General features: G+C 42.4%; 1 protein-coding gene across 1 annotated transcript; it reads left to right on the top strand.

The window, feature by feature from the left end:
* The first annotated feature begins 210 nt into the window (after positions 1–210).
* Positions 211–2,355, top strand: LOC148012794 (early nodulin-like protein 19). The gene is made up of 2 exons (XM_087669645.1): positions 211–573; positions 1,790–2,355. The coding sequence occupies exons 1-2, from the start codon at positions 357–359 to the stop codon at positions 2,152–2,154; spliced, it is 582 nt and encodes a 193-aa protein (XP_087525771.1). The 5' UTR covers positions 211–356; the 3' UTR covers positions 2,155–2,355.
* The last annotated feature ends 13,326 nt before the right edge of the window (positions 2,356–15,681 follow it).

Here is a 15,681-nt window from a genome sequence, read left to right as displayed (position 1 = left end):
GAGACATGAGATGCTCTAATTATGTGTGAGTTGGAACTTTCCCTCCCAGCCACCCCGGAAGGCAAAATTTGCCAGCCGATGTGAAGGGACCTTAAAATATCCAGCCGTTATCAATGCCGCCCACTTTGAGCCTCTCCTCTCTCTCTCTCTCTCTCTCTCGTGCATTGGCCTCTGGGTTGTCTGTCGCCCTGTGTCAGTAGGCTCCGCCCGAAAAAGCATTTGGGTATACATGCTGTACAGATCACACACACACACACACACACACACTCTCTCTCTCTCTCTCTCTCTCTCTCACAGTGACCTCGCCCCCCTCGTCTCTCCCTCAGTCTCTCTTCCTCCACTCTCCATTAGCCACCATGGAGCTCTATAGAGCGTCGGCTGAACCAGGAGGCAGGGTATTCTTCCTCTGTTTCGCGTGCTCTCTCCTGATTCTGATCCCCCTCGTTAGCGCCACCGATCACATTGTGGGAGCCAACCATGGCTGGCAGATCCCAGCCAATGCTGGCCCTCAAGTCAACCTCAACTACACTGTTTGGGCTGCCTCTCAGACCTTCTACGTGGGAGATGAAGTCTGTAAGTTCCTCTCACCTTCCTTGCCTGTTTGGATTGCGCAGCGCAAGTCGTTTTAGACTGACATTTGAAGCATTATCCGGAGCGCGGCCTCTGCTTGAACCTCAGCACAAGTCTTACTAGACTGACACCTGAAGCTTTAACTTTGCACATTATCAGCTCTTGTGCGCCGAACATTAGCTCTGCGCACATTACATGAATGTGTGCTGAGCATTAGCTCTGCACGTTCTTGGGAGAATGGTAGGCCACACATGACAGAATGTCTTCATAAACAGGCTCACATTTTGAGACATACTGAACCCGTCATCAATCTTCATAGGCAGAGAAGGGTAGCCAGAAAGGGGTCTCGCAGGAATGCTGCATTGATGATCTTGTGTCTGCACAGGGGATTGGCCTGCAGCTTTCTGTGTGTTTGATGCTACCCCTTGAAATGAGTAGCTTTCGTAGCATGTCTTTAAAGATCAGGCACATCAAGAGTTGGAAGCTCGGTTGTACTGGTCAAGGTGAAGGGCATGGTGATGTATGGAAATGCCCCCATTCAGTGGCAAAGCTGGCTTTGTATCCGTGCTTTGGACGGATTTCTGCTTGATTGTAAGTCGCCGCAATGTGGTAAGCATGCCCTGAACTGCACATGTGACAGGGATTATTTTTGCTACAGGGAAGGTGAGTGCAGATTTCTGACCATGCTTAGGTAGGGGGTTGACATGCTAGTTTGGTACCATGACAGTCAGCTCTTATCAAGAATGATGTGCAGCTATGATAGAGGAGTGATCTATTCTAATTGATTTAGAAGGGTTCCATAGCTTTGTGAAACTTGACCACATCCCTCACTATTACCATGACGGAAGAGAGGTAGAAGCTCTGTTGTAAGGTTGTTTTTCAGGGTCTTCTGTGTTGATGTCACAACTAGTACCTTACTGTGTGACTGAAGCTCTATGTCTATGTGACTATCTATCCACACCAAATATTGGTATCTTACTATGTGGTTGAAACTTTATGTACTATCCAAACCAAATCTTGCTTTACCTGGAGGGGTGGGTTGATTCTCAGCAAATCAATCCAGGTTCTGCTCCTGTTTTGTTGTTTATCAAGGGATCTGCGTCTCGCGGATAGGTTTAAAGTTTGCAGTTCTTTCTGCGGGTCTCTCGTTTCTGCTCCTGTTCATTGATGGCTTCTTGACCTTCAAAAAGACTGACAGGCAATTCCCTCTCTGTTGCAGCTTTCCACTATCCAGAGAATATGTACACAGTCTTTCAAGTGAACTACTCAGTGTATACAAACTGCACTATAAGCTCCTATTTTGGACACAACTGGATATACAATTGGACGGCCAAGAGTGGCCGGTCAGTGGTACCATTGAACGAGACGAAGGTGTACTACTTCGTGGATGGCAACAATTGCCAGAATGGGATGAAGGTGGCAGTTAATGTGACCAAGAACACCACTGAGGCTACTTCTACATCCAAGCGGGTGCATAATTCTGATGGCAGTTCTGCCCCAAAATCAGTTGTTACTGTCAGTACCTTGGTGTTGGCACAAGTTCTTCTCTTCCTGGCTGTTTGGCTATTATGTCCAGCATTGTAGGCTGCTCTCTGTCTGTCTGTCTGTCTGTCTGTTTCTCTGTATCTCTGCCCCATTTTGCGGTCGTTTCTTCAGTGGGCAGCATTGTGCCTGCAGTATTCAGATTGTTATGGTTGCGTGAGAACATTGCATGGGCTTATTCTTTGTGGGTTTGCGAGTCCATTTTTCGGCATGGCCTTTCAAAATGTTTGTTGTTACAGACAATGGGAGTATAGTTGAAATGGATGGTGCACTGTGTATATACCTCGTGGAAGTAGCTTACAAGTGTATATCAGTAGTTAGCTGACAAAGATCTCTCAGAGTAGCATGACATGATCAGAGTAGTCAGGCCTACTATGGGGAAGGCTAATATTGAGGGGAATGAGACTGTGCAATGGGTATATAGTAGTGTTTGAATTGTTGATTTGTCCATGAAGTTGTAATGAACATATTGTTAGTGTTAGAGTTGTTCGTTTGGCCATGAAATTGATTTGTTAACAAGAGATGTGCATATAGTATCGGTCTTTGATTTCTAGGGATTTGTGGGTAGGTGTTGGCTAGGAAAGGAACCTTGTTTTGCTGTTCATATTTTAGTATTATGTTACAATGAAAAGTTTAATTGATAAATTAGTGGTGAATTCAAAGGTCCCCTTTTGCAAATGTAGTTCCACATGTGATCACCTGGCTCGCAAAAATATGATCACCATTTGATCATTTTGTGACACATTGTATAGGCAAGGACCTTATGATCCGCTCCGGTCTTTGCATTCTCGTTCAAGGGGCCTTGTGCAAATGCCAAAAGATTACAGTTTTTGGAACATTAATTGGTGCCCTCCAAAGTGGTGTTTGAACTAGCGTTAATGCTCGAAAAAAACTAGGAAGTGTAATCCCATCTTTATAAATATAATTGATGAGAAAACCCATAATCTTTGGAAGATTTTAGTGTGTTTTTCCCTTAACACCATTAAAATTTGGCAAAAAGCCTCTTATCTCCCCCACTTGAAGGTTTTCCAACTTTTTGAAAGAAGATTTTTTTTGAGCATTGACCAGTGTTCAAAGTGGTGGCCAAGCCTTGCCTTATCTCTAGCTTGTCACACTTCACTTAGCTCATCATTGCGTTAGTTCCTTTCGTAGACTTCATCCCTTGTTTCTCTACTTTGTAGGTAACAATCCATTCACACATGAGGTACTTATAAAGTGTTATAGATCTATTCCCCCTACTTTTTAGAACGGTCTTGCTAGCATTGAACACACCAACCTTGATAGTTAAGTCAATGAGAGAAGTACTTGACATTTGTAAGTTTGAGACTTGGAAGTAGAGAGCGCGGAGCTGAAGGAGTGAAAGGCAAGATGGGTGCTTGGCAATGCCAAAGGAAAATTTGGCAAAAGAGTTATCTACAACTAATAAGCAAATCATTGTACATGACATTGGGAGGTTTGAGACTTGGAAGTAGAGAGCATCGAGTTGAAGGAGTGACTTGCCAAGGTGGATGCTTGGAAATGAGAGCATCGAGTTGAAGGAGTGACTTGTGAAGGTGGATGCTTGGAAATGCCAGAGGAAAATTAGGTAAAAGAGTTGGCTACAACTAATAGGAAGATCATTGAAATAAATTGAAAGAAGAAAAAAGGTAGGGAAGTAAGGTGGACTTGACATGGTCTTCTTACTACCTAATGGAACACGCTAAGAGGCCTGGTGATGGGTGGTAAAATTATGATTAGCAGCACATCTAGTGTCTTACAGGCAAGAGAATCAAACTAAGGTCAATAATAGATGAGGATGGTCTTAATTGAATAACATCATGGCATATATCAAGTAAGGGAGGAATTTATCAACTTGGGAGTTTGGAAACATATATTTCTAAGTCAAAATATTGAAGTAATCAAAATGTGGGGTAATAGTAAATTTTCACAAATACAACTCACAACTCAACTAATGAAAGTTGCCGACATGTGGGTTGCTAGAGAGCAATGCAGATGGATAATTTATTGAGGTGGTAAGGGCATCATCGAGGATTTCAAGAAGCTTATGCTTTGTTTCCTTTGGTATTTTCTAATGGCATTAAGTTACGACTTGGGAGTTTGGAAACATATATTTTTAAGTCAAAATATTGAAGTAATCAAAATGTAGGTTAATAGTAAATTTTCACAAATACAACTCACAACTCAACTAATTAAAGTAGCCAACATGTGGGTTGCTAGAGAACAATGCAGATGGATAGTTTATTGAGGTGGTAAGGGCATCATTGAGGATTTCAAGAAGCTTATGCATTAAATTGTTCTTAAATGTTTTAATAGTTATGTTTCCTTTGGTATTTTCTAATGGCAACCCTAAAGTGGATTGTGACGTAAAGTGTTAGAACAATCAATCAACATATTTTAGAGGAATCAAAATGTGGGTCATAAATAAACTTGCATTAATTCAATTTGCTAAGATGAGGATTGCTAGAAAAGTTAGCTAATGGGCAAAGCCATCACTAAGTTCTGAAAGCCCAAGCACTAAGTTGTTCACATAGCTTTGAATAATTGTGTTTTCCTTTGTTTGTGCCAATGGCCACCTCAAAGTGGATTATGCATCAAATTGTTCTTAAAAGTTTTAATAGCTATGTTTCCTTTGGTATTTTCTAATGGCAACCTCAAAGTGGATTATGCATCAAATTGTTCTTAAAAGTTTTAATAGTTATGTTTCCTTTGGTATTTTCTAGTGGCAACCGTGAAGTGGATTGTAACATAAAGCGTTAAAGCAATCAATCAACATATTTTAGAGGAATCAAAATGTGGGTCAAAAATAGACTTGCATTAATTCAAGTTGCTAAGATAAGGATTGCTAGAAAAGATAGCTAATGGGCAATCTATTAAGTTAGTAGAGCCATCACAAAGTTCTATAAGCCCAAGCACTAAGTTGTTCACATAGCTTGAATAATTGTGTTTTCTTTTGTTTGTGCCAATGGCCACCTCAAAGTGGATTATCAATAGATCTTGATGCATGTTGCTTTGTTTGTTTGCCTTTTAGCCATGATAGGAAAGTCTAAAAAGCCTACGCATTAGGCAATCTTAGTACCATATGTAGTAATTTGGGTAGCTGTAATAGTTTGTGCTTATCAATGCCATTGGCATCCCAAAGTGGATTGCACATGGATATTGAGCATATTTTTCTATTGTGTTTTCTTTTGTTTGTGCCAATGGCCACCTCAAAGTGGATTATCAATAGATCTTGATGCATGTTGCTTTGTTTGGTTTGCCTTTTAGCCATGATAGGAAAGTCTAAAAAGCCTACGCATTAGGCAATCTTAGTACCATATGTAGTAATTTTGGTAGCTGTAATAGTTTGTGCTTATCAATGCCATTGGCATCCCAAAGTGGATTGCACATGGATATTGAGCATATTTTTCTATCTTATGTGCCTTGGAGACATCTTAGGAAATATTAATATCACACACATACACACACGTTTGAAATATTTATGACAATTTATTTTGTTTGTTACTAATTTTAAGTTTAAATTTACAAAGCTTCAGGATTTGGAATTGTGGGTATGCTTTAAGGTATCTTGACATGGTTTCTACCGCATCAAAAGCTCATAAGGAATACATATGTAATGAATTAGGCACATGGGAAAATACGAGTCATACTGACAGCATAAAATGTATAAGAGGGTTTCCTTGGGTATCATAGAATTATCAAGAAATCTCTTCCATGTCTCTTTAGCTCTCATGGCTTCTTCTTCCTTCCCCCCCCTCCCCCCTCCCCCCCCCCCCCCCCCCCCCCTCTCTCTCTCTCTCTCTCTCGTCTTTCTCTCTCCTCTTCTTCTCTTGCACTCCTTTCTCTTCTCTCCCTTTGTTAGGCTAGCTAGGTCTCCTTCATTACAATTGGTATTAGAGCCTTGTCCTTGATTCTTCTTCTTCCCTTAGATTTAGGTTTCTCACAATTCTTCACAGTTGAAAAACGTGTAATGTCCCCATTACTTAGTTTATTTTAATAAACTAAGTGCGCATACATTCCAAAGAAAATTGATTTATGTTTTACGTCCACACATGGAAAAGAAAAAACTGCAAAATCTCTACAGGATTTATAGGAAGCATGACTAGTTTACTAGAATAGTTTGAAATCTTTAGTATCATGTTTAGATAACTTATCCACACATGGAAAAGAAAAAACTGCAGAATCTCTACATGATTTATAGGAAGCATGACTAGTTTACTAGAATAGTTTGAAATCTTTAGTATCATGATTCTCACCTTAGATGGATGCAAATATATACTGTAACTTATTTTGAAGGGTATAAGTTGTCCAAGACAAAAGATGGATAAAAATAATACGATTTACTAAAATCATCATTTTTGTCTATTTTTGATGGATTTTTTCAATTCTTTCCACGATGGCTTGTCAATATGATGCGTTCTGATTGTTTTAAGTATCCAAATATCTATATTTGGAGTTCATACGATGAAGTTGTGATCTAGACAAGTTGCAGGGTAGAAACAAAAAAAAAAAATCTTTGTCATCGATGATGTGATAAAAAACTCCAAAAAGTAGGCGCCCTCTCTTTACCTCCTCCCTCTCACTACTATATAAACAAAGGTAGAGCTTCACACACAGACACACAATGACCCATGCAAAAGTCTCTCTATTGCTATTGACACGATGAAGCTCTGTTGTAATCAATTGAGCCTCTCTCTCTCTCTCTCTCTCTCTCTCTCTCTCTCTCTCTCTCTCTCTCTCTCTCTCTCTCTCTCTCTCTCTCTCTCTCTCTCTCTCTCTCTCTAACCCGACACGAAAGCACTGCCCAAACCCATCAAGCTTCTTCCATGGTTCCCATGAGACGAGGAAGGACAAGAATAATCTTAACGGGACGAGGCGTTGATCGAGAAGGGGTGACAATGTGCAATCTTCACAAGGATGAGACACTGATCGTGGAGGAGAGATTGTTCCACGAGATAAAGAGACATCATCCCGTTCAACCCAAGGAAAGGGATATGTTGAAGGTCTCTCATCCTCTTTTACTTTGATCTGAGAAGAGAAGACACTGAAGAACTCTATTTTATTCTATCATACCTCTATTCTGTCATGGCCTTGAAGAGAAAGAATTCAAAAGCAGAAACCGTGAATGACCCTACTAACGTGGAAAGAATAGTTGGAGTTGCGAGCACGGGAGTCACTAATGGAGTCACAAAGGCAGATAACAACCCTTTACAATCCGTGACATCACATGTTTTTCTAAAATAAAGTTCTATCCAAATTCAATAGAAATAAGATAAGTCTCTTGAGAAATACTGACTTAAGGCCAAGAAACTTGGTTACAAGAACTCGGAAGTTAAAGACTCCAAAAATCTAGATACTTCTAGTTAAATTCCAAAGAAAAGATTTTATTATGTGAAACTCAAGTGTCGATTACTACTAGAATTAAGCATCACTTGAAAGTTGAATGATTGATTGAAGTCATAACTACTTGTAGACATCAATCTTGTTTGTGATCTTCTAGATTAGGTCTTGATTGAATTAAGAATTGGAAGAGATAAGAATTGAGGAGCCCTGTACCTCCCCCAAGAATAGGTACTGAATCCCCATACCAAGAGGGGATGTTTTTACCGCCGCGGAGGCATGGACCGGCTCCGATGGCGAGAGGTCTCTCAGTAGGGATCATATTAAGTAGGAGGTGGAAAGGTGCCAGGGGGGCTCTGGCTAGTAAATCCTTTTTCGCACTTAGGAGCTACTTGGTCCCTTGTATGGCTTGAGTTCTACTTGGGACACCTATGAACGCTAGCTATAGGTGGATTTGATCTTGGTGACGTGCAGATGCGTCGGATGAGACAATACGTGAAATTGTAATTTTTCTCCTGTATGGGTGGGAGAACACACATTATAGAATATATTCAATGAACTTGTTTTATTCTGATTGTATGTCCGTGAGTAAATTACGTAAACTAACAACTGTGCAAAAAGGGATTTTAATGAATGAAGCTGTTTTTATATGTTTCACGTAATGTGGTAGGTAATTAGATAACTAAGAACTTCCATAGAGGGAAATGGGTGGATGGATTTCGGACGAATCCAGTCCCATGGTAGGGTGGTCTCGGTTAGTCGAGAGGTTTCCCAAAAAACAAACACTAGGAAGAAACTCTAGGAAGGGCCGATTCACTTACTTACTTAAGGTTTGGTCTCAGAACCCGAATTGTAAATTATCTTAGGGGAAAGATATGTCGGTTGTGCCAAAGCATGCAAGGGATTTTAGAAATCCTTAGCTTGCTACTAGAAAAAAACATTGTACTCCATGAACCAAGGGTAATGGTAGTTGCTTCTTTTGGACCAGAAGCTTCTCGAAGGACACCTTCAGATGTGAGTTAGTTGTTGATAGGTGACTGTTAGGTCAATTAAGAACCTTTAGGTTGGTCCTCCGTGGGTAACGGCAGGACGCTTCCCTTGCGGGGTAGACCTAGGGTTCATCGGCGGCTGGACAAAATCTAATCATTTTGGTTAGAGTATGGATGGCGATGACTGGAAGATAAACTCTAGGCGACTACTAAAACATTACTCGTCACATAATCAAAGGTGGGTATGTTACAAGAAGTACTCAGACAAGTTGTTAGCCTTCTTGAAGACTATGGCAGCCTTTCTTGGGGAGCTCACTGGAGGTTTGACATCATCTGGAGGCAAAAGGGCAAGAATTGCAGCTTGTTTTTACTTCACAGAGCAATTTTAGGGGTGTCTCTTCCAAGAAGACCCCTTTGGAATTGGGAAAAAGACTAACCATGACTATCTTTTACAAAAGTGAGTTTCCCCCGTTTCTCTCAAGATCCTTAAGCTCCCATGGAAGCTCTAGCCCAAAATCTTGTAAGATCTATCTCCCCCTTCTTTTAGGGCTTGCATGGCACCTCCAGTCACTTTCTTGAGACCTTGGGCGAAAGCTCTCAATTCACTCCTTCTTTTCTCTGTTTGAAGTGCGATCTACTACCTGTAGACTGTGATCATGGCCTGCGCGATTTTGCTTGTCTTTTCTTTTTATAAAATCTCCAAAACTAACTAAAACATCACTTGTCTTTTCCTTTAAATGACTTTCAGTTCTATCTTTTGAGGATAATATCTAAAATATCTAGAATATATTAGTTTTTCCCAAAATCTAATATTTTTGGACCATCCATACTATCCCTACTAAAGCCCCTAGGGTTGCCCCCGTAGCATGACTTTGTGGATTTGACAGGCACTTTTCCTACTCTCTTCTCAACAAACTGAACGCAGGTTGCGTTGGAACTTCAATTGTGTGATACCCTGGTTCTTAGGCTTACCATACACAATACCCTTAGAAAATGGCATTTTTCTTCCTCCACGCCTCACTTGCACTCGATACACTATATAGCCATGTTTAGCCATGTAACCGAGACGGTGGGCTTTGTCAGGACGAGTGATGCGCATAATATTGAGCAGTTACCGGTACTCCCAGCAGCGAATGCAGAGAAGGAAACACATCAGATCTGATTGCTTCTTACACCATAACTCCTCGACATACTTGTAAGCCTAAAGCTTTGCTCGCAGGGACTGCAACCACATTCCCAACTTGAATGTACCTTTCCTTGACAGGTCATCAAGCAGGGAAAGTCGATTCCCAAGGAAGATTAAGGGGAAATTTCTACAGGTTACTCATCGACTACAAGAGGCATGTCATTGATCTATTGGCTCGAAGACATTAGACCTTGGAGGGAATTTGTTGGGGTGCTCCATCATTGCAGTGCCAGGAGCATGGTGTTGAATTGCTAGTCCCAAGCTGTAGCCTAAAGCTCTACCCACAGGGACTGCAACCACATTCCCAACTTGAATGTACCTTTCCTTAAGAGGTCCAAAAACCTTGTAATAATTCGAGAAGCCTTGCAAATGGGCATTTTCCCGTATTATCAAGACATGATCTTGAAGTGGATGAAGAATGATATGATTGTGGGGCTCTGCCCTTGATATTTCAGTAGGCACAGTTTCATCCCACCATAGCTGACCAAATGGCTTGGGTGAGCGACCTTTCACAAAAGTGATTGCATAATTAAGAACCAAAGGTTTTCCTGAAGGCAGCCCAAGGGCACGATATGCTTGCCTAGAGCAATGATAAGCATGAATTTCTTGGAGGACAACCATGAATTTCTTGGAGTGGGCAGCCACTACCTCTTCCCCATGCTTAAGCAAGGTATGTCTCATAGTTCTTGGTCTCGCTTCTCTAACCACTTGCTCAGCCCAACCTCTTGCTTGGAGAGATTAAAGAATTACATGAATTCTTGTTTAGGCTGAAACTATGGATCACCTATTGATTGCCTTCTTTCATTATGCACTTCTTGAAATGCATGCATGACTGAGCACACTTCAAATTTCTTTCCTACTGGTTGAGAATTAAACTCTTAACCCATAATCGTGCTTGGTCTTGATTCTTGATCATTAAGCCAAAAATTTTAAGAAAGTGTAAGTGATACAATCAGTGAGTCACTGATTTGTAGAGGTAACCCCCTTCCCCATCCCATTTTCCTTATTGATCATGCATATCATGAAAGGCCCAATCCTCAATTTGTAAATGCATATCATGATGGTTGCTTAATATAAATGTTTTCCATGTATATTCTAGGTGAGGAAAAACCCGATGCCAGGCGAGGTGGCAAGATAAACGAGGGGTGACCCCCCTTGCCATCAAAGATCCTGAAGGGGTGCACAACCCGGCCTGGGGGGAACTTTGCCCACCTTTCGGTGATCCGGAGTCCAGCATTTGTTTGCAGGTGTAGCTACTCTAAATTGGTGGCCCAAGCCCCAATCATTGACATCCAAGCAGCTTGCACATGTATGGAAAACCTATTTATGACTTGATGGATGTATGATGGATGTATGCAGTGGGAGGTAGGTGTACCCTATCTCAACTCTGAAAAGTCAATTACAACAAATTCTACATATATTTTGTGAGAAATATTTTTGCATGGCCTTATATAGGGGATCAAGGGCTCCGTTTTGAATCAAGAAGCTTGGTGATTGGAGCTCACTAGCTTGAGATATTGCAGTTTTTTGTGATAGGGGGTTCGGTGGATTGCACCTAGTGTGGCAAGTCATAAGGGTAAAGCCAAGGCCCAGGAGGATTTCCAGTGTGAGATCAGATATTCCCATGCATCTATGAATGATCCTAGCTCCGCCCAAGAGGCTTGAAGAAGGTGCCCTTGAGATGGACCATTTTGCTATGCTTAACGACGCACTATGCCAACATGAGACCCATCATGTTGAGCAACATTGAGAGCTGGAACACTACCATAGGGAGATATAAAACCACGAAGATCAACGTCATAGCGAGATGATGGCTAAGATGGACTCGCTCGTAGAGTGCATGGGCACCCTCATCTTCACCCTCTCACCCTCTTGGGCTCCAGCCCAAGGAGCATGGTTCTCCCCGTGAGACCAACCATCCTCCCCCCTTAGAGACGAGACATGGCCATCAAGGTTTTGGTAGCACCCATGGTTTTCCCCATAGCACCTATGAGCTGGGCGAGCCCTCTATGCAACATGATGAGGCCATCCTCCCCTCACTCATGACGAACCCTTCTAGGCCTTGGGACAATAACTTCTCCGTAGTGGAAGCTATATGCAAGGGCAAAATGCAAATTTTGGGCAGCATAGTATACAGGGTGCACATGGGCAGCATGCACATGGCAGTTTTGGGCAGCAAGGCCTCAATGTTCAGCTTGGTTCGCATGTATTGCATGGGCATCACTGAAATTTTGGGCAGCAAGGCCCTAATGCAGGTGCACATGGGCAGTATGAAAATTCTGGGCATTAATGTCCTAATAATCAATTTGGCCCACATGTAATGCATGGGCAACATGGCACCCATGGGCATTTTGGTCAGTAAGGCATGTATGGGCAGCAAGGTATATATGGGCAATATGTAGCACATGGCATGCATGGGCAGCAAGGCCCAAATGAATTATGTGACAAGATTGTCTTTACTAAATTTAATGGGCCATCCTCATCCCCGACTGAGTTAGAGGAATGGACCTCTAAACTCGATGCCTACTTCCTCATTTACCCCCGTACCGATGAGGCCAAAATTGTCTTCGCTTCCCTTCACTTGGAGGTGGAGGTACATTCAAAGGGAAAACCAACAGTTTCGTGATTGGGAAGAATTCAAGATGCACATGGTTCGAGTTTTGTCTCCCCAGTAGAGAAGGAATGCTTGGCAAGGCAACGGTATCATTTTGACTAGCATATTCTCACCGTGCGGGAGTATACTAACTAGTTTATGAACCTATCCATGTATGTGGAAGCTATCAGTGATGAGGCCAAACTGCATAAATACATTTATGGGCTGGATTTGAATCTCTCAGCTGATGTAATGGCTCAAAAGTCAGCCACCTTATTTGACATCATAGAGTTGGCTCAACGGTATGGCAAGAAATACTGCCGCAATAAGGGCATGTAGCCCATTTCAGGACAGCAAAGATACCCCACTAGGCATCCCCCATATGCTAGAAATTATTGCAGCAACAATGCATTAATGGCAACCCCAAGATACCGACTTATTCCACTTTTAATGCTGAGAGAAAACATAGCAGTTTTGGGACAGCACCTACGCCCAAAGGTGACACAAAGTATGCTAAAAGTAAGACTCGGAATGCCTTAGGTTCGAATGGCCAAAGATTCATTTCCCTGAATGTTGTCAAGGACCGAAAGGCTAAGGGTTTATGCTTTAAGTGTGGGGATAAATACACGCCCGATCATGCATCCCAATGTCCATTTAAGAATGCCATTGTTAGGTTTAATAGCATGTACATGTTGGAAGATTGTGATAGAGTGGACAAGGACCCACATGACACACCACTGATAATGACACATGTTGAAAATGCAAAATTTAAAGAGGATCTTGACCCCGATCAATTTTATGATTCTTTGGATGGGTTCCCTTTTGACCCTAGTGGCTGCCCCACATTTGGCTTGGCTAGAGCTGACACTTTAAATCCCACCCCCCCCCCCCCCCCCCCCCCCCCCCCCCCCCCCCCCCCCCCCCCCCCCCCCCCCCCGCACACACACACACACACACACACACACACACACTTACCCCCATATCAGTTTACTCAATCTCCATGGATGCATGGACGGGTTCAGGCTGCATTGCAAAAAGTTTCCATTGGAAAGGCCTATGGCGGGATGTTAAAGACTTTGTGTCTAGATGTATACCTTGTTAGCAAAAAATAAGGATAGCACTCTTAAACCGGGTGGATTACTGCAGTCTTTGCCTATACCCGAGGGAAATTGGACCCACATTATGATGGACTTCATCATTGGGTTGCCTACAACCAAGAAGGGTTGGAATAGCATCTATGTGGTAGTTAACCGCCTCACTAAAGTAGCCCATTTCATCCCTACAAAATCTCAGTTTACAACATCTCAAGTCGCCACTCAATTTATGGAGCATGTATTTAGGTTGCATGGATTGGCACATGCCATGGTGCATGATCGAGATACCGAATTTATGAGTCAGTTTTGGCAGTCAGTTTTCAGCTCCATGGGGACCAAACTAGCTTATCTACAGCCTATCATTCCCCAAACGGAAGGGCAGACCGAGTGGGTTAACAAGTGGCTTGAGACCTACTTGAGACATTTCTATCATGATGTGTAGAATGCTTGGGTTATGTGGCTGCATTTGGCTAAGTTTGCTTAAAAAAACTCCACTCATTTGAGTATTGGAGTATCCCCCTTTGAGGCATTGTATGGTTATCAGGTGCCCCTCCCCATTGTGGTCTTCAGTGAGAAGCTTAACCCCCTTAGGAAAGAAGAGTTGGACCGCAACAGCAGTACTTGCTTCATCAATGCAAGGTCAATCCCAAAAAGGCTCAAGAGCACATGAAGCTCCATGCGGATGCAAAGAGGCGCCCTCTTGACTTCCAAGAAGCGAATTGGTACTCCTCAAGGTCCCCAAGTCTCGTTATGCTACACTTAAAGATGGCTCTTGCAACAAGTTGGCACATCGTTACTACGGGCTCTACACAATCCTTAGGAAAGTCGGAGACTTGGCCTACTGCCTCCAACTGCCCCCTAACACTAAGATACATAATGTATTCCATGTGAGCCAATTGAAGCCATTCTAAGCACCCCCAAAGTTTATGTGGAGGAACTGCCCCCCACGGATGAAGAGGGCCTTACTCAAGATGTGCCTAAAATGGTCATAGGACTGCGTAAAAAGCAATTTCGTACTCGGTCCATTCATGAGTACCTGATCAAATGGCAAGGCCTACCTCTAGAGGAAGCTTCTTGGTGCCTGACCTCTATTTTGGATGAGTTTCTCCACCTCAAGGAGGCTGCAATGGCTGGATCTTGACCACACTTGGCCCTTGTTTGGACTATAGCTACAGCCTGCTTCTAGACAACCATATGTTTTGCACCAATTTTGGCCCCGATTGGAGCTTCCTACGGGAAGTTATGGCTATTCTCCTACATCAGTCCTCTCTTGGACAACATACCCGTCTGCTTCTGGACAGCCATCTATTTTGCAATAGTTTTGATCATGAATTATTTTCAGCCCCACCTTACCGACATGGGCTGAAAGTATATCTTGTGGGATCCGCAGTGACACCTCAGTCATCCTGTTTGGAGTCTTCTACCCAAAGTTATGGCTGACTTCCTATAGCAAACCCATCTTGGACTGCACATTGTCCACTCCATCCAGGGCCTTGTTTTCATGACATGGACACCCTTGCTTATTGCCCTTGTATCACATGTAGAGTAGTACTCTATAGCCTCTCCTCCCTATTCCGCCCTTGTTTTTGAGGGAAAAAATTCGTCAGACGGGATGGTTTGTAATGAACCGGGCATACGGGAAAATACCAATCACATTGATGGTATAAAAGGTGTAAGAGGGTTTCCTCAGGCATCACATAATTATCAAGAAATCTCTCTTCCATCTCTCTTCAGCTCTCATGGCTTGTCCTTTTTCCTCCCTCCTCTTCTTCTTCTCTTGCAGTCTTTATCTCTCTTCTCTCCCTTAGTTAGGCTAGCTAGGTCTCCTTCATTACAACATATAAGATAATGGCTCGCCTTGGCTCCCAATATTGGAAGTGAGGATAGGAGGCCCATTGTATATGAGGACTCAGAGTGTAGGATGAGGTTAATAAATGCTCATTGAGTTTCTTGAGGGAAACCAAGTCTATGGAATATGCAATTGAGCCATTGCTTGTATATATCTTTAACTTTTTAGATAAAGGGCAAATCAAATGAGTAGACCCAATAAATAGTAGCATATGAATTGGAGAAGAAAAGAGGAGTCCGGTAGTGAAGAGATTTGATTGGCAGTGAGGAGATTTGATTGATCAAAGGGGATAAATTTTGAAAGAGAATCAATGAGAGGGAGAGTTAAGAGACTGAAGGCATATCTATACCATACTTCTTTTTTTAATTGATAGGAGATGGCTTGAGGGAAGAGTCTAATAAAAAGTTAAGAGAGGAAGGTGAGAAAGGGAAGGAGCTATAACTTGCATCGACAGTCATTGTTGGGAAGAAAATATCAAATTATTGGCAAGAAGATTGGGAGATAATCCATCCTTGTGCTCT

Source organism: Lygodium microphyllum, chromosome 27 (genome assembly GCF_053477565.2).
Source record: "Lygodium microphyllum isolate KBCC chromosome 27, Lygodium_microphyllum_v1.1.10, whole genome shotgun sequence".
Taxonomy (NCBI): domain Eukaryota; kingdom Viridiplantae; phylum Streptophyta; class Polypodiopsida; order Schizaeales; family Lygodiaceae; genus Lygodium; species Lygodium microphyllum.
Note: the sequence above shows the minus strand (reverse complement) of the source record. Positions and strands in the feature narration are given on the sequence as shown.